This window comes from Dermacentor silvarum, chromosome 1, assembly GCF_013339745.2.
Source record: "Dermacentor silvarum isolate Dsil-2018 chromosome 1, BIME_Dsil_1.4, whole genome shotgun sequence".
Taxonomy (NCBI): Eukaryota; Metazoa; Arthropoda; class Arachnida; order Ixodida; family Ixodidae; genus Dermacentor; species Dermacentor silvarum.
The window spans coordinates 68,779,958-68,794,867 of NC_051154.1; the positions used below are offsets into that span (position 1 = coordinate 68,779,958).

General features: G+C 44.0%; 1 protein-coding gene across 1 annotated transcript in view; it reads left to right on the plus strand.

Moving 5' to 3' along the window:
• LOC119445299 (uncharacterized) overlaps positions 1-14,910 on the plus strand; it is a 77,058-nt gene that overhangs the window by 13,359 nt on the left and 48,789 nt on the right. The window contains exons 11-29 of the mRNA XM_037709646.2: positions 305-425; positions 626-771; positions 836-959; positions 1,055-1,209; positions 3,809-3,932; positions 4,167-4,324; positions 5,105-5,228; positions 6,251-6,402; positions 7,457-7,574; positions 8,618-8,757; positions 8,852-8,975; positions 9,055-9,200; positions 9,278-9,401; positions 10,801-10,952; positions 11,033-11,150; positions 11,306-11,445; positions 11,544-11,667; positions 11,758-11,900; positions 11,972-12,098. Of these exons, the coding sequence (XP_037565574.2) occupies positions 305-425; positions 626-771; positions 836-959; positions 1,055-1,209; positions 3,809-3,932; positions 4,167-4,324; positions 5,105-5,228; positions 6,251-6,402; positions 7,457-7,574; positions 8,618-8,757; positions 8,852-8,975; positions 9,055-9,200; positions 9,278-9,401; positions 10,801-10,952; positions 11,033-11,150; positions 11,306-11,445; positions 11,544-11,667; positions 11,758-11,900; positions 11,972-12,098 (2,560 nt within the window). The remainder of the gene's footprint in view (positions 1-304; positions 426-625; positions 772-835; positions 960-1,054; positions 1,210-3,808; positions 3,933-4,166; positions 4,325-5,104; positions 5,229-6,250; positions 6,403-7,456; positions 7,575-8,617; positions 8,758-8,851; positions 8,976-9,054; positions 9,201-9,277; positions 9,402-10,800; positions 10,953-11,032; positions 11,151-11,305; positions 11,446-11,543; positions 11,668-11,757; positions 11,901-11,971; positions 12,099-14,910) is intronic.

Here is a 14,910-nt window from a genome sequence, read left to right on the forward strand (position 1 = left end):
AAACACCGGACAAGAAAGAATGCTCTGGGAAACTGAAGCGGTTTTTAATGTTTCGATTGTACCTGCACGGTACATATGCTGTCGTCTGATCCGCTCTTAACTGAGACGTGAGCACGAAGTACCAGCAAACTTCTAATAGGCATTTTCTGGGCTCACTACACAAAACTGCAGTTTACGCTGATTCATTCAACGTAAACTGCAGTTACATTAAAATTTTGATCACAAAAAACGTCATCGAGTTGCATGATAGGAATCGTGATTGCGAAATATTTCGCATAAGCACCGTAATGTTTTTTATTTGCAGAGTACGATTGCGACATCAACGTCGTTTTAGGGAAGCTACATGACTGTGATAAACTAACCGAAGAAGCTTCTGCTTATGTGGACAACACATGGCGAACTGGTCCCTCATCGGTTTCTTGTTGGTTAGTATTATTTTACTCGAACACGATACTTGAGGCGAGGGCAAATATCGAAACACGTATTTCGGTTAAGGTAAGTTACCAGTAATACATTCCAATCGTTTGAAAATTCTGCACCAACCTAAACACCAAAAATCAGAACAGTTAGAATGCCGTCTTTCGAGAAACGAAGAGTCGTATTGGGAACTTTTTTTTTTATGCAGGCTTTCTCGTGCCCATCTGAACTGCTATAGCACTGTTCTGAAGTCACTCTGCGGAAACCCAAAAGAAGCTCTGAAAGACCAGCGGTTAGCCAAGTACAGCGCTGAAGTCAGACAACGAGTACTGCGGTCTTGCCAGAGACAAAATGGTTGGTAAAAGATGACGGGTGACCTTATTTTCAGAGGCCTCACTTGTGCTTCCTTTTGATGCAGTGACAACATGCAAAGAGAGAGAGCTTCTCAACAACTTATCCGCCTGTGATGGCATCGTGGACACGTTTGTTGTACCCTATTCGAAATACTCTTCTGACTTGGGTAAAATGGCCACCGCTTGCACGTGAGTAATTCTCAATTGGTATCGCTGGTTACTAGTGCCTCAAAAATACCTCTTCTGGTCACTAACGCGATGAAATCCTTTTATTATTAATTTAGAAATGTGAAACGGTTTCAAAAGTGCGTCCACAAGACTGCCCCGAAAGAGTGCTTCGAACCAGATGGCATCGAATTGGTTGCAACGCAGAAGTATCTTCGGGAGTATTACTACCAGTACAACTGGATCTGTAGGGTCATCGAGGCTAGGCCGTCAGGTGAGCCCCATCTTATCCTAGTGCATTGTGACAGAAGGCGCAGGATGCCCGACTAAAAGCTAATACTGTGGGCGCTTTTACTTGAGCCGCTGAAAACGTTAGTGGGCTAGTGGGTGCGTACTACAGGAATGAAGTGTGGCGTAGCAAGGCTTGTCAGTGTCGCATTTCGATGGAGGCGAAATTCAAAAACGCCCGTGTGCTTGCCTCGTAGTGCACGTTAAAGAACCCCAGGTGGTCAAAATTAATCCGGAGCCCTCCACTACGGCGTGCCTCATAATCGGAACTGGTTTGGGCACGTAAAACCCCAGAAAGAAGAAGTGTCACTTTCTTGTGTGTGTATACTACGGCGCATTTCGATAAAAAGAAACAACAAGAGAGGCCTAAAGAGTTCTCTTTGTTTTAAATTTTCAGTTCATTTCATTAAACCTTCATTCCATTGGCTGTGATTAGCGTAAACTTCAAGCAACTGCTAAAATCTGGAATAAATGGAACCACCACCTTTGCATCATGTTAAGATAGCTTGCAATAAGGTTTTTTTTTGTACGTGTACGTCTGAAATAAGCTGTTACTGTTAGCGGAACTATTAAACCTACATACACGCGTGTCAATAAAAATCGCGAAGCGTTGTGATAACTAAAATGGGCATGAAGGAATCAGGTCCGATATTTATCAACCAGTTCCGTACAGCAGTGTGGTTATTAAAAACAGGCGCTGACAAATGGCGAAGGCGGCTTGCCAACGACAACTATTACGAACGTAGGGCATTGTGAATGTGGAGAGTAGAATTTACTAGGCTTAATTAAATTCTGGCGTCTTACGTACCAAAGCCACGATGTGATTATGAGGCACGCCGTAGTGGCCGACTCCAGGATAATTCAGACCACCTGGGGTTATTTAACATGCACCACTGCACGTTACACGTGTGGTTTTGATTTCCGCCCCCATCGGAATGCGGCCGCCGCAGCTAGGATGGCACCCACACCTTCGCGCTCAGCAGCGGAACGTTACAGCCACTGGGCTGCCACGGCGGGTATTAACTAGGTTTGTTCACCGCTAAGAATGGACAACGTCACAATCTGGTCGTCCAGTCGGACAATCATGCTATACATGGATGGGGAAGCCGAGGCGTTAGTTATATTTCAGTGTTACGTACGTGGTCTGCAATAATACGACGATCTCATCCTGATTGTACTATTCCAAACGAGTAACTCTAGCTTTCTCAATTGGCTTTGAGCATCTCTCCGGCAATGTTATCATGGCAAACACCAGCAAGTTTGGATAGTTGGAAGAATGGATTAGATGGAATTGCACAATACATTAGAATGAATTATAGTCGAATGAAAACAACCGCTGTCAATCGCCAACCCTGAATAGCTCACGCCGGCTGTAGCTTCCACAGTGCTACGTGGCGACATTGAAAGTAGGTTACAAATAACAGTTCTCGTTGATTGATTTCCTGACTGATTGATGTGGTACCCCGTCTCAGACATTACATGGGCTATGAGAGACGCCATCGTAGAGCGCTCTTCCTGCTTGTTTTAACCGTTTAGTTCAGCTCAAGCTCGCGCTTTTAATGGTTTATTTAACGCTCACCTAATGCTCGTTGCATGAGCGTTTGTGCAATTGTCCCCATCAAAATGCGGTCGTCGGAACTAGAAATTGAACCCGGGACCTCGTGCTCAACCGCAGAACGTCGTAGCCACTGAACTACAACGCCATTAAGCCACATTTTTCGATGTTTAATTCTCGCAATGAAACATATTAACTTCGTTTCTTATGACCTCTATTTCACGTACCGTTACCAGTGAAATACTATACGTAGTAGCTGGGTAGCCGATGCAGAAACTGTAATGCTAGTACATGACCCGCCGTGGTTGCTCAGTGGTTATGGTGTTGGGCTGCTAAGCACAAGGTCGCGGGATCGAATCCCGGCCACGGCGGCCTCATTTCGATGGGGGCGAAATGCAGAAGACACCCGTGTACTTAGATTTAGGTGCGCGTTAAAGGTGGTCCAAATTAATCCAGAGTCGCCCACTACGGCGTGCCTCATAATCAGATAGTGGTTTTGGCACGTAAAACCCCATAATTTAGTTTACTGTGGTGGCTCTGCCAACTAGAAACTCTATATCGCCGTACAAATAGGCGCAAATCGTGTAATAATCAAATGAACTTGGTATGTGTCAATTCGCACTGCATTGGTTACGATTCGCAGGTACAGTGGTATCATTTTTGTTTAATGAAATCTGTATTATACAATCAGAAAACTGAACAAGCCCTCGAGAGGTGTCGACAAATGGCTATTACCAATTTCTGAACGTCGCAAACCGATGCGTGCGTGTTAATAGTCGTTTCCCGATAAATGCGATTTTTTTAAGTTCCCGTGCGCTGTTTGTTTAAGGGGCTCTTCAGAATAGTGTGATCTGGAACGAAATTTGCCGCACTCTTCGGACGTTACGACGCTGTGCGCGACTTATGTGACGCATACGAACGAGATCGCACTCTTGTGTGTGACTTCGTCCACTCGTCCATGCAGTCTCGACTGCTTCTTGACGTCACATATACTCGTGTTTTACTCAACATTATTTCTTATTTCCTGCAGCACCAGAGTGTAGCAAGGCTCACTTGATTGAGCGCTTACCCGAGTGCTCTGGCTTTGTCGTGGGTCGTCTACTTAAAACAACCACGCCCTACATAGATGAAAAAGATCTGGAGACCTACACAAGGTGAGTACTTCGTACTTAATCTTACCGCGTTCTGTGCACCAATAAAGAAAGACTTTGACACCCTCTTGAAGCAAACATTTGTGACCATAATCGCGAGGACGAAATCGAATAATCTTTAACAGGGCATTCCAGCCATTGAGTTAAGCAACTTGCTTTTTGTTCGGGATATGAGTGCGGCATTATCTTCCTCCCTTTGGCTACAGTTTGTCATACCTTGCAATGCCACGCTTGCAGGTACCAACGTGACTACGAAGTTTGTGTCTCCATGGTAATACGTGATGTCTGCGGAAGCACAGCTTATGTACCGGAGGATAGCATAGACGTAGTAAAGTTCACGCGGGACTATCTGCAACTGGGGGCTTCCTTACAAGAGTCTGTCTCATCCAAGGCTGGTAAGCACTCGAACGCTGTATCTGGGCTAATCACCATTTGTTTTGAATTGTAGTCACCAATTCTGTTACGCATCTCATATATGCAAGGCTAGAATGCAGGTAAAGCCTTCCACTCCCTTCCCCTGTATAGAGAAGACGAAAACGTTTGTTACAAAGGCACTATTCTAATGATGAAACGACGCACTGTCCTACGTATGTGCTTCAGTCACGAATTAAAATCGACCTTCGGTAAATGTGCGAATTGGACACAATGTCATGCCAAGTTGCTGCAGATTCTATTAAACGCAAGTCAATGTGGTGTAACCACTCTTTGGGAATTTTATAGTGAGTCATTATAATATAGAATAACTAAATATATATTTAATGTACAGTCAGTCATGCTTTGTTTCCTCATAAAAAGAATTGAATCACCCGCTGGAATTATATGCACAATTTGGTTACAAGCCTTACTAAAAGGGGAAAAAATTATTTCGCAAATTGCTACCAAAACGTGCCGCGTCAAACGTTCCGTCAAACACAGTAGTGTCTTAAGTGTTTGTTCAGTGTTTGCAGTAATATATTTCACTCAGAAGTAAAACCGAGGTGCTTTAGGTAAGCAGGATGCTCAATTTACCCTAAGTTTAATGTTCGTGGTGTATTTCTTGCCACCACTGCACAAAAATGGCAAAAATAGGTCGCGTACACAAATGTGTACGCCGTGACTAAAGGGGGTGCATGACCTGTGTCTTTCTTTACTACTACAGGACAACTTTGAACATTTCTTACCTACTGTTTCTGCAGATCCGAGGTGCTTTCGCAACTACGTGAACAAAAAGCTCAGGGAGTGCGAAGGGCTCATTGTTGCGTTCCCGTCACCACAGCTCTCGCAATATTCTCACGCTGCCCAACTTGAAGAGTCCTGCAGGTGTGTGTGAAGGATTGTTTCCATTTATGGGCGTATTGTTCATGAAATAAGGCCCATGAGCTTTGTATCATTGCATTGGCCATATTGTGGCTCTCTTCGACTTCCTCATAATCTTGCTCCCGTGTTCTCCTGGAGACTCCGCTTCTGCGGAATTGATCTACTGTTGTTGCTAGCATTATTTCATTTACATGCTTGGTTTTAGTTAAACCTTGTACAATAAAAGAAAAAAGGAGCTACTGGCAACTTATTTTCGGTTGTAGGTTGGTTGTATTTAAAAGGAAAAGTTAAAATATTTATACCCGATTGTAGGCAGCAATTTTTTTACTAATTTAAGCCATGAATTTCTTTTGAACAAACAAAAGTTGCTGAAAATTGGAAAATAAAAAATATTCTAGCGTAAAGTTTAGAATTCTGTAACGCAGCAATACAAATTATGGCATTTGTTGAGACATATATAGCGGACGAAAATTATTATATATAAATATAACACTAATTTGCGAGCAGGACGCTTCCAATTTTTCTCAATCAAATACAAGAAATGTTATTCATACTGGTTCCGCGATTGTCTGAGAATATTTCTGCCTTTGAGATGTATATGAATATGAAAATCAGAGTTGTCCCCGAGCTAAACTTCACTTCGTGCAATATAATATGGAAGCTTAATTATGTGGGCTGTGTGAAATTACCATGATGTTAAGGCTTCTCTCGGAATCGGATCGTGATTCTACAGGGTGGCTGAAGTCTACCGTTTATTTATTTATATTTTTCTTAAGAATGTCGACAGCAGGCTGTTAGGCTTGACAGTTGGCTCCAAGCACGTTTCATACACCATATGTTTTCTTGTAGGTAGAATTGTATTGATTGTTAAGGGACCGATATAATTGATTTAAAAAGCGGCGTAGGAACTGTCGAAGTGCTAAATGCACCTAACGTTTTAGTAGCATAATGCCTTCAAAACGCAACGGTTAAAATATGTTAGACTACCAACAAACATAAGTTACTGCGCCTGTATTTTCTTATAGAGCTCTTCAAGACTACGTGTTCTGCGCAAACATGAAGCTGAACAAGGTGTGCGGCAGCTTGCGCAACAATCAAGTGACGATCGAAGCTCGAAAAGCTATAGCTGAAAAATATGACAACCACTCATGGGTCTGTCAAAGAAAAGAGGCAGTGGGTAAGTAATGAAGTATGAACTTTGACTCATACACGTGCAAAAGGTTAAGAGAGAGCGACTATTCATATCCTTTGAGCCACATATCGGGTGGTATATACTACGCCGCTTAAGCGTCAGCTCACTTTTTGCGGATATCTCGGCGGAGGCTGTTCTACTTGTACCATCTTCGACTGGCCATTTCATAATGCTCCGGCAACGCTCGATTGTCGTTTAGAATAACGTTCAAGTTGCGTTGCAATAATAGGCGGTCTACAACAACGACAATCTGACTTCGTGGTACTAGAAGTGGTACTGGAATCAGTCCATTCTTGCAAATAATTATTGGATGCTGCGTTAAACGACCGCTGTAATGATGCCGGAGTGCTCCGAAACGACTAGTAGCTGACGTCATTAAAGAGCAGCGTTGTCAAAGTTTCTGGAACACAGAAGTCGCGAAAAAAAATCTCCAAACGCCTTATCGAAGGCGCGTTATTGAGGATACCTGGCAGAAATGTGGTAGAAATGTGTGTGCCTAGTTTTTTTTTTTTTTTTTCAACGCTGTCAAAAAAAGTGTTACTGACCACCGCGAGAACGTAGAAGTTCTCGGAGCACTGGGCCAGCCAGGATAACTTCTTACACTTAGAATTGATCGGTGTGCCCTGCGCCTGCATGTCGAATAACTGTTATGTTTATCGTCCACGTTCCGCAAACTGTGACATTAGTACATATGAAGAACGTGTAAGAAGGCCGGGGGGAGGGGGGTGTTGTACCTTTCTGAATGCCTGGTGCAGCGAGAGGTAAAACGTCCGGCACTATTAGGCAAATAGATTATTCGGATCCGTTGCTGTTTATGCAATGAGGAGCAACAACTCGGTTCGGCTGCAACCCCTCGAATAAGCTCGCTTGCACCAAGCAGTAGCAGTCCGCTGTCGCTGTCATGTATCTATCGCATGATTACCTAAGCGTTTTGATTTCGTCGTTGGCAGTACTACGCGTTTAAATTCCTCCTAGAACTTCAAATTGAATTCCACTGGTTTGAGTGTTTCTTTCTACCTGTGACTTTCTCTCTTCGTAGAAAAGAGTTGCACAAAACAAGGAATAATCTCGAAGCTGAAACAGTGCGTTGGATTCTTGTCAGTTCATGTTGTGAAGTATTCTACAGACTACGATGTGTACAATCAGGACACATGCAGGTACGTGAAGACGAGGCCAGTTTTGGTCAATCTGTCCTGTGTCCACAGAAGTTTTCACTCTTAGCCCTCTTTTCACTAACAAAAAAGAGTATACACGTTGTATGTTTTAATTCCTGCAATATACAGGGTGTCCCACGTAACTTTAGCCAAACTTAAAAATATGCAAATGCCACGTAGCTGGACAGAACCGAGGTATGCCGTCACTTAGAGATAAAGAGATTATTTTTTTGCTTTCCGCCTAACTACATAATTAGTCTTAATTAATTAATCAACTTCTAAAGTATTATCATTAGATGAAAAGTGTTAATGAGAAAATTGTAGAGCAACACGAAATACTCCCGATGCAGATTTACGTTGCTCAATACGTGCTACATCAAAGTGCGCCTCAAGCGGCCAGTCGCGCGGCAATTTTGCGTGTATTCGCGGGCTTCTTTCACGCTCCGAAAAAAAAAAAAAACTTTTATGTAGCACGTATTGAGCAACGGAAAGCTGTATCGGTAGTTTTTGATGTTGTTCTACAATTTTTTCATTCACACTTTTCATTTAATTAAAATATTTGAGAAGTTGAATAATTAAGACTAATTAGGTAATTAGGCGGAATGCAAAAATAATCTTGAGTATCTCCAAGCGACGGCAAACAACATTACCTTGTTATGTCCAGCTATACGTGGCATTTGCATATATTAAAAGTCTGGCTAAAGTTACGTGGGATGCCCTGTATAGTACTAAGTGAACGTGAACCTTTGCTCATAAGTAATTTTCAACGACGTATTTTAATGAGTACATGATTCATTTTCGGAAACCTCATGATAAACTAGTGTTTTGCCTATTCTACAACATAGTATTACTGGAAGGTCGATATTTCAACACAATGGACAATTTTAGCAGATCTGAGACACCGACAACTCGCCATCGCCCAGTTTGCAAACAGCAATTAGCAGCGTTTGACATTTGTCACTTTTTTTTTCTACGAAGCTGCTGTGGTTTCGCTGGTTATGCATACTATAGTCAATTTAACTCACCCATGCCATATTTCTCTTTAGATACGTCCAAGAGTACCAGCGGTGTGTGACAGACATTCTTAATACATCATGCTCTCGACAAGCTCTAATACTGAAGCTCGATGACATCAAATATTATACGAGTCATCTGTACTCAAAGTACGAACACCTATGTCGCTCAGGTAAATAGGTTTCATTTTCTTATAGGGCCTATTGGGCGCGGCTACTTGGTGTGACTGTAAATTAATTTCTATCATTGCGTGCTATCGTACAAAGTTCCCTTTTGCGAGGAAGCGGCGTTGGTGAAGAACCTTTCACAGTGCACTGGCTACATCACTGTCAACGTTCTTCCGCATCTCAAGAAAACATCGGATCAGAGCAGACTTCACTTGGCGTGCAAGTAAGACGATCTTTGTGTGTTTGAAACGCATCCGTGTGTTTGCGGAAATTGAGCGGTGCAATTTAATTTTTGCTTCCAGTGGCCTGAAAGGCTTTCAGAGGTGCATTAAGATGACTGTTCCAAGACAGTGTCAGGGGTCGAAGGTGATGTACTCGTCGAGCATCCTATACTACACAAGAGACCTATACCAGAAATACAGTTGGACATGTGACGTGACTGCGAAAAGTAAGCGATACTGTCGACGCTTAAAGCTCGTCACTGCAGCCTACGAAAAACTTGAGATAACTGATTTCTTTTTCCAGACCAGTTCTGCAATACTGAGGCGCTGCATAAACGGCTACCCATGTGCTCAGGGTTCATAACGCACAAAGCAGCAGTAAACGCTGCCAGTAAGACTGACCGTCGCTCTCTAAAATTGGCCTGCAGGTGAGATACCCAGCCCAGCAATATATTTTAATGCAAAAGCATTATATGCCCCATTACGCGAAAATCCGGCGTCGTTGTCGTTGCCACCGAGCGATGGTACCAAAAAAATGTCGCAGTTTCGCCAGAAAGGCGAAGCATCAATTGCGATAGCAAATTAGTAGAGAGCTATACGGAGTAAGGATAGTAGTTCTATCGGCTGTGTAAATTTGGACACATTCGCTTACTAACTGAATTAACAAGCATGTTGTCAGCGCGCACAAGCAAACATAAATAGATCCCACTCAACGACCGCGGACAACCGCTGTCAAAACGCTGGCGTGAGCAAGCGCAGCAGCAGCAGCGAGCGAAGGTTCGTGCGGTCTATCGCTTCAACGGAAACTGAGCGGCGAAAGCACAGCGCATACAAAGCTGTGAGGCGTCTGCAGATCGCTTTCAAGATACGGTGCGGGCGACCGCCCGCCGCCGCGCAAAGTACAAGTATGCAGTTGTAGGCGGAGTAGAAGCCACACCCTCTCCCTCCCGCGCTGCCTTCCCGCTTTCCTCCTTTCGCGTGCCAGACTGAGTCACCACTTCCCCTTGCGCCTTTGGTGCCGCAGCACAACGTCGCCCCCCTCCCTTCCTCCCTTCCACCCCCCCCACTTCCTTTCTGACGACGGTCGCGTTTGCTCTCCGTGAAAGCGCGCGTCCCTCGCGCGCTTTCACTCGCACATACAGCATACGGCGACGATTTTATCGCCCTTGGACTTTATACGGAACCTCATGGAGACGACGACGGCAGAAATACGCTTAGACTGTCGATATAATTGCCATCGCAATAAAATGGCAGGCGACGGAAAAGAGTTAAAACACGTCAAGAATGCTCTGATTGACGCCAAATTTCTGAGGGAGTTTCTGTAAACAAGGTAAATCAATGGCTTTGACAAGAAAACTTGGTAAATTTCGCACTGGGTGGGAATCGAGCCCGGGCCTCCGGGGTGCGACACGAACACGCTTCCCCGACGCCATGGCGGTTCCACGGTTCTGGTTGACTAAAGGTGTGGCCTAGTGCGGGCGTCATTGGCCACGTGACGCAGCCAATGGGGAGGAGGTGGTGCCACGTCATGAGTGTATAAAACGAGTGCATAAAATAAAATGCATTCATGTCCAATTCAACGCCGCTGAGTGGTCCTTCAGTCATGAACTCCTCGCGGGCAAGCGAACGCGCTTTGATTTAGCCCCACCGAGGCGCAGTTAGAACGCAGGCGAGAGCTTGCGCGGACAAGAAACGCGCGAAAAAAACATTTCACCAAAGGGACTATAATGCTTTCGCATTCCCACACGTAAGCAGTATTAAGGGTCTCTGCCAAATTTGTTTTCTTTTCGTTTGGTAAATGCAACATCTTTTTCTTTTACATTCTAGCGCTGTGATGGACTATCAGAGATGTGTGCAGGGAATAGTTTCAGAAATATGCCAGGATCGCCAGTACATGCCCGAGACGGCCGAGGTGAAACACTACATGCGAGACCTGTACTTTAAGTACTATTGGACCTGCCAGCCAGACACTTCACACGGTGATCTCTCGCGTATCGCAGTTGGGGCTGCTTTCGGCCCGGACGTGACGGACGTTTCAATGGGTATACTTTTATTGCAGGGAAAAAGTGTGACGAAGCCAAGCTTGAAGAGGCTCTCCACAGTTGTCAAGGGTTCCTACTAACGCAGGTTCTTGTTAACGCTAACGGAAGTCTTCTGCGTATGACTGAGGCTTGCAGGCAAGTGTATTCACGAGGGCTTCACTGTGATTCATGTGAAAATAAACTTTCGCGTATAGGAGTAGCAAATTAAGGCATTGCTGAAGTTGACCGGAAATATTCTTGAAAGAAAATGACTTCAAGAAAAGTCGTTCGCTTCTTATCTTCATGCGCAGCGGACTGGGAGATTTCAACTTTTGTCAGTGGTATCTTACTCAAGAGGTATGTCATTCAGCCAAACCGCTCGACGAAATGTCAAACGGAAATTACCTTTCAAGTGATCATCGCTTCGTGTGTGAGGCATTTGCAAAGGAAGGTTCGTGCCCTATGGAAGCGGTATTTCTCAGAATACACGCGTAACTGGCACTAGTTTTTCATAACACTCACCCGCTCTTTGTCTTGTTGCATGTGCAGAGCCCACTTGCAATAAAGAAGGTATTATCCAGGTAATCTCAGAATGCTCCGGGTACATGAGAGATTACATCCTGCCTAACATAATCGAGTACGGTGAGGAAACGACGAGACCAGCGGCTTGCAAGTGAGCATATTTTTGTTGTTCACTTCTATCAAGCGATTTAATTTTTGCAAACATTCTTGGCCTCAAATTATGACTGTTCCGCGGTTTCAGGGGCTTTGTTAACTACAAGGAGTGCGTCAACGCAGCGACGGAAAAAATATGCCCGAAGTCTAGGCTAAGTCCGACTGACGCTGCCCAGATTGAGACCTATAAGGACCAATTATATCAAAAAGTCAACTGGACTTGCTTGCCGGGTATGCTTAAGTGGTGTTGCTTTAGTTCTCCAGGTCACCGCCGAGCTTTTAATCTTTCATTTCTCCTTCAGGCAATTCACATTTGTCCGACGCCCTATGCAATGTTGATGAGATTCAGATGAATCTGACCACCTGTTTGGGTTTCATCGACAATATCTTAAACTCAAAGAAGCTGAAAAAAACTACCGAAGAGTGCCAGTGAGTACAGCGTCGCTTTTGCTTTTCCACCCAACATCCCGCTTGCTGGTCGCTTTCAGCATGAATATTCTTGGTAACATATACGATGCTCACCACAGGCATCAGTATTTGGCCTACTTATGTTACATGGGGATTACGGCGCCCACGAAGACACTGCCGTTCGTGTCTTGGCTCCGCCGTTGACGCACTGTTGCAGCCAGGCCGAACTACTCCGCAGCATAAACACAACTGGCGCTGTGTGAATGTTACGGTAAATTGTTTTTAAAGCTTAAAAGAGCCTAACTGCGACTGGTCATAAGAAGGAAAAAAATTGTAATCGAAAATAATTCCCACGTGTAACTTGTGACTAAGTTCTATTAGTTTTAGTAGTTTAGGCGGGAAATCCGGGTTTTAATTTTGCTAAGAAGAAGCTTTAGCTCAAGGCTAACTCCGATACATGCAGAACCCATAAATGCTTGTGTGGGAGAGCCCTCAAACCAATCTGAATAAAATGTGTTGCATTTGAGAGAGAAAGTTAAATACTAGAGTCCGTAGGAAGCAGAACTTTGATTTATGGACATATTTAAAAAAAATGTTGCCGAAAATATGTAAGAAAAAATATAGAAGCACGAATTTTACAAATTTGTAACTCTGCACGAAAAATAAATATTTGAAGTGCTGTAAACTGCACCTGTTACAGCATCTAAAGGGAACAAATTTGATATATGAATTCACAGCTTAAGTGAATTTGTTAGAATGTTTATGAGAGCTTTGCAAAAGTCCTACTTGCATGATAGTGGTATATTTCAAAGCGGTGCATAATACACAAAGTTTGTACACTTTAGATGCATTATTATTTGCAGTTTACAGAATTATGATTATTGTCTTTCATTGCCAAGTTAGAGTTGTAAACTTAGTAGATGTGCAATTTGCAACAATGTTATTTACAAAATCGACGGCCTAAATAGAAGATCTTGCTACAGCCAATAAATTTTAACTTTTTCTTTTAAATGTAACAAACTTCAATTCGGTGCAGTAGTTGCAGAGAAAGGCGATTTTACCGTTTCCATGTATTTGGATAGGAGCCCCCGAGCTAAAGCTTCCTCTTAAGGTAAGGCCTTGCTGGGTAGGTATGTTTGCCGCGAAATCGGTGTTATCACTAAGCGGCTGCCGAACGAAACACGGGAGACAAAGCAGGCTCGCGAGTTTGGCATAGCGTCAACCGTTTATGAAAGGGTGTAACACACGCAGAGAAGACAAAGCGGTACAGCGGACGATTCCATGCACTTGAGCGGAAATGCACTTGTAAATGTCGAACGTGCATGCCTTCCTGCGGCTAGGAAACTGTGCGCGCATTTTTGAATGTAGTCGGGGCACCATCATTTACAAAATTGGGAAACCTTAAGTGTGCGCAGTGTGAACGTTAGCTGTAATTATTTTCATGTCCTAACCACTTAATTGAAATGTAGAGATAAGGTAAAGAGAAATGAAAGTAGAAGAGAGTGCCGGTGGATGCCGAACCTGCATCATCCGCATTACGCGTGCGATACTTCATCAATTGAGCTACGGTGACGGCTGTTCTGACATCCAAATTCTCGGCTCGGGTATTTTATGTATCTGTGCAAGATCTGATCCTGGGACTGTTAGCCAGCACCACCTTAAGGCCACGGCGGCGGATGTGGAACATCCATTTAAACATAGGCGCCACGTAGTACGTCTACCTAAAATTCAGAAGAGTGAAATTTTGGGTCAGTTAGTGATGCGTATTTGAGTACGGTGAAGCGCGAAAGACGGGACAAAGTGAGGCGAGGCGGACGGGACAAGCGGTACTGTCAACTCTGGTACTGTACAGTTACTGAAAGCGCTACTATCACAGTTGACAGTAGCGCTTGTCCTGTCCGCCTCGCCTCACTTTGTGCCGTCTTTCACGCTTCACCGTACTCAAATGGGTACTTAAAAGCAGGTGATTGGCCAATAAATTTCTGTATGCTACCTGAAGGCACCAAAGCTGCCAGTCGAGACCCTCTCTATGCAGTGAACGAGAAGGGAATCAAGGGTAATTTTTTTTTTGTTAGAACCATAAGATGCCAACAGTGACCTGGATTCCCATTGTTTTTTGCGGTGCTCTGCGAGGAGCACTGTTGCACTACAACAATGCACTTCTTGCAAAGGTGGTGAAAGTTAATGTCGATGGCGGTTACGTTTTGTTTGCTGATAAGTTTGTTCCCCTGGAAAAGGCCCTTGTTCAGTGCTGTGAAACATTTTACGCCTGCTCGGCAGCAAGAAACGGCAAGACGCTTTTCTTTGGTTTGTGTAGGGCTAGCGATGGTTTGTTTCTTCTTAAAGGGAATGAATGTATTACACAGTTAGTTATTACAATGCTAAGTGATACATTTAATACGCTCACTTACCGCACAGTGTCTGTGAGCTTCCCGTGGTACCGTAGTCTAGTAGCCTGTCATTAACTTAACGTGATGCTTGCTGCACTAAAAAAAAACAGGGTATCAAATTCAACTGCACCGAAAACCGGAAAAAGCCGTTCTTTTTGCTCGAAGCGGAACTGCACCGGAACGATGAAATTTTTTTTTCACTCCTGAGCGAAACCGATAGGAAAAAATAGCGGTTTTCTGTTCAGGTTCGCCACCTTTTCTGGAGCCATTCATCGATGCATTGTCTGCACTTGTGGCTCAACTATGCTACCTTATTTTAAAAGTAGCAGCATCGTTGGTACGGTTTTCAGCGTATTGCGTCATGCAGACTAGGTTTGTGTTAACGCGACAATATTTGCATCGCATCCGACCCGCGGACTCGCTCGACTGTGATGACTGCAAAG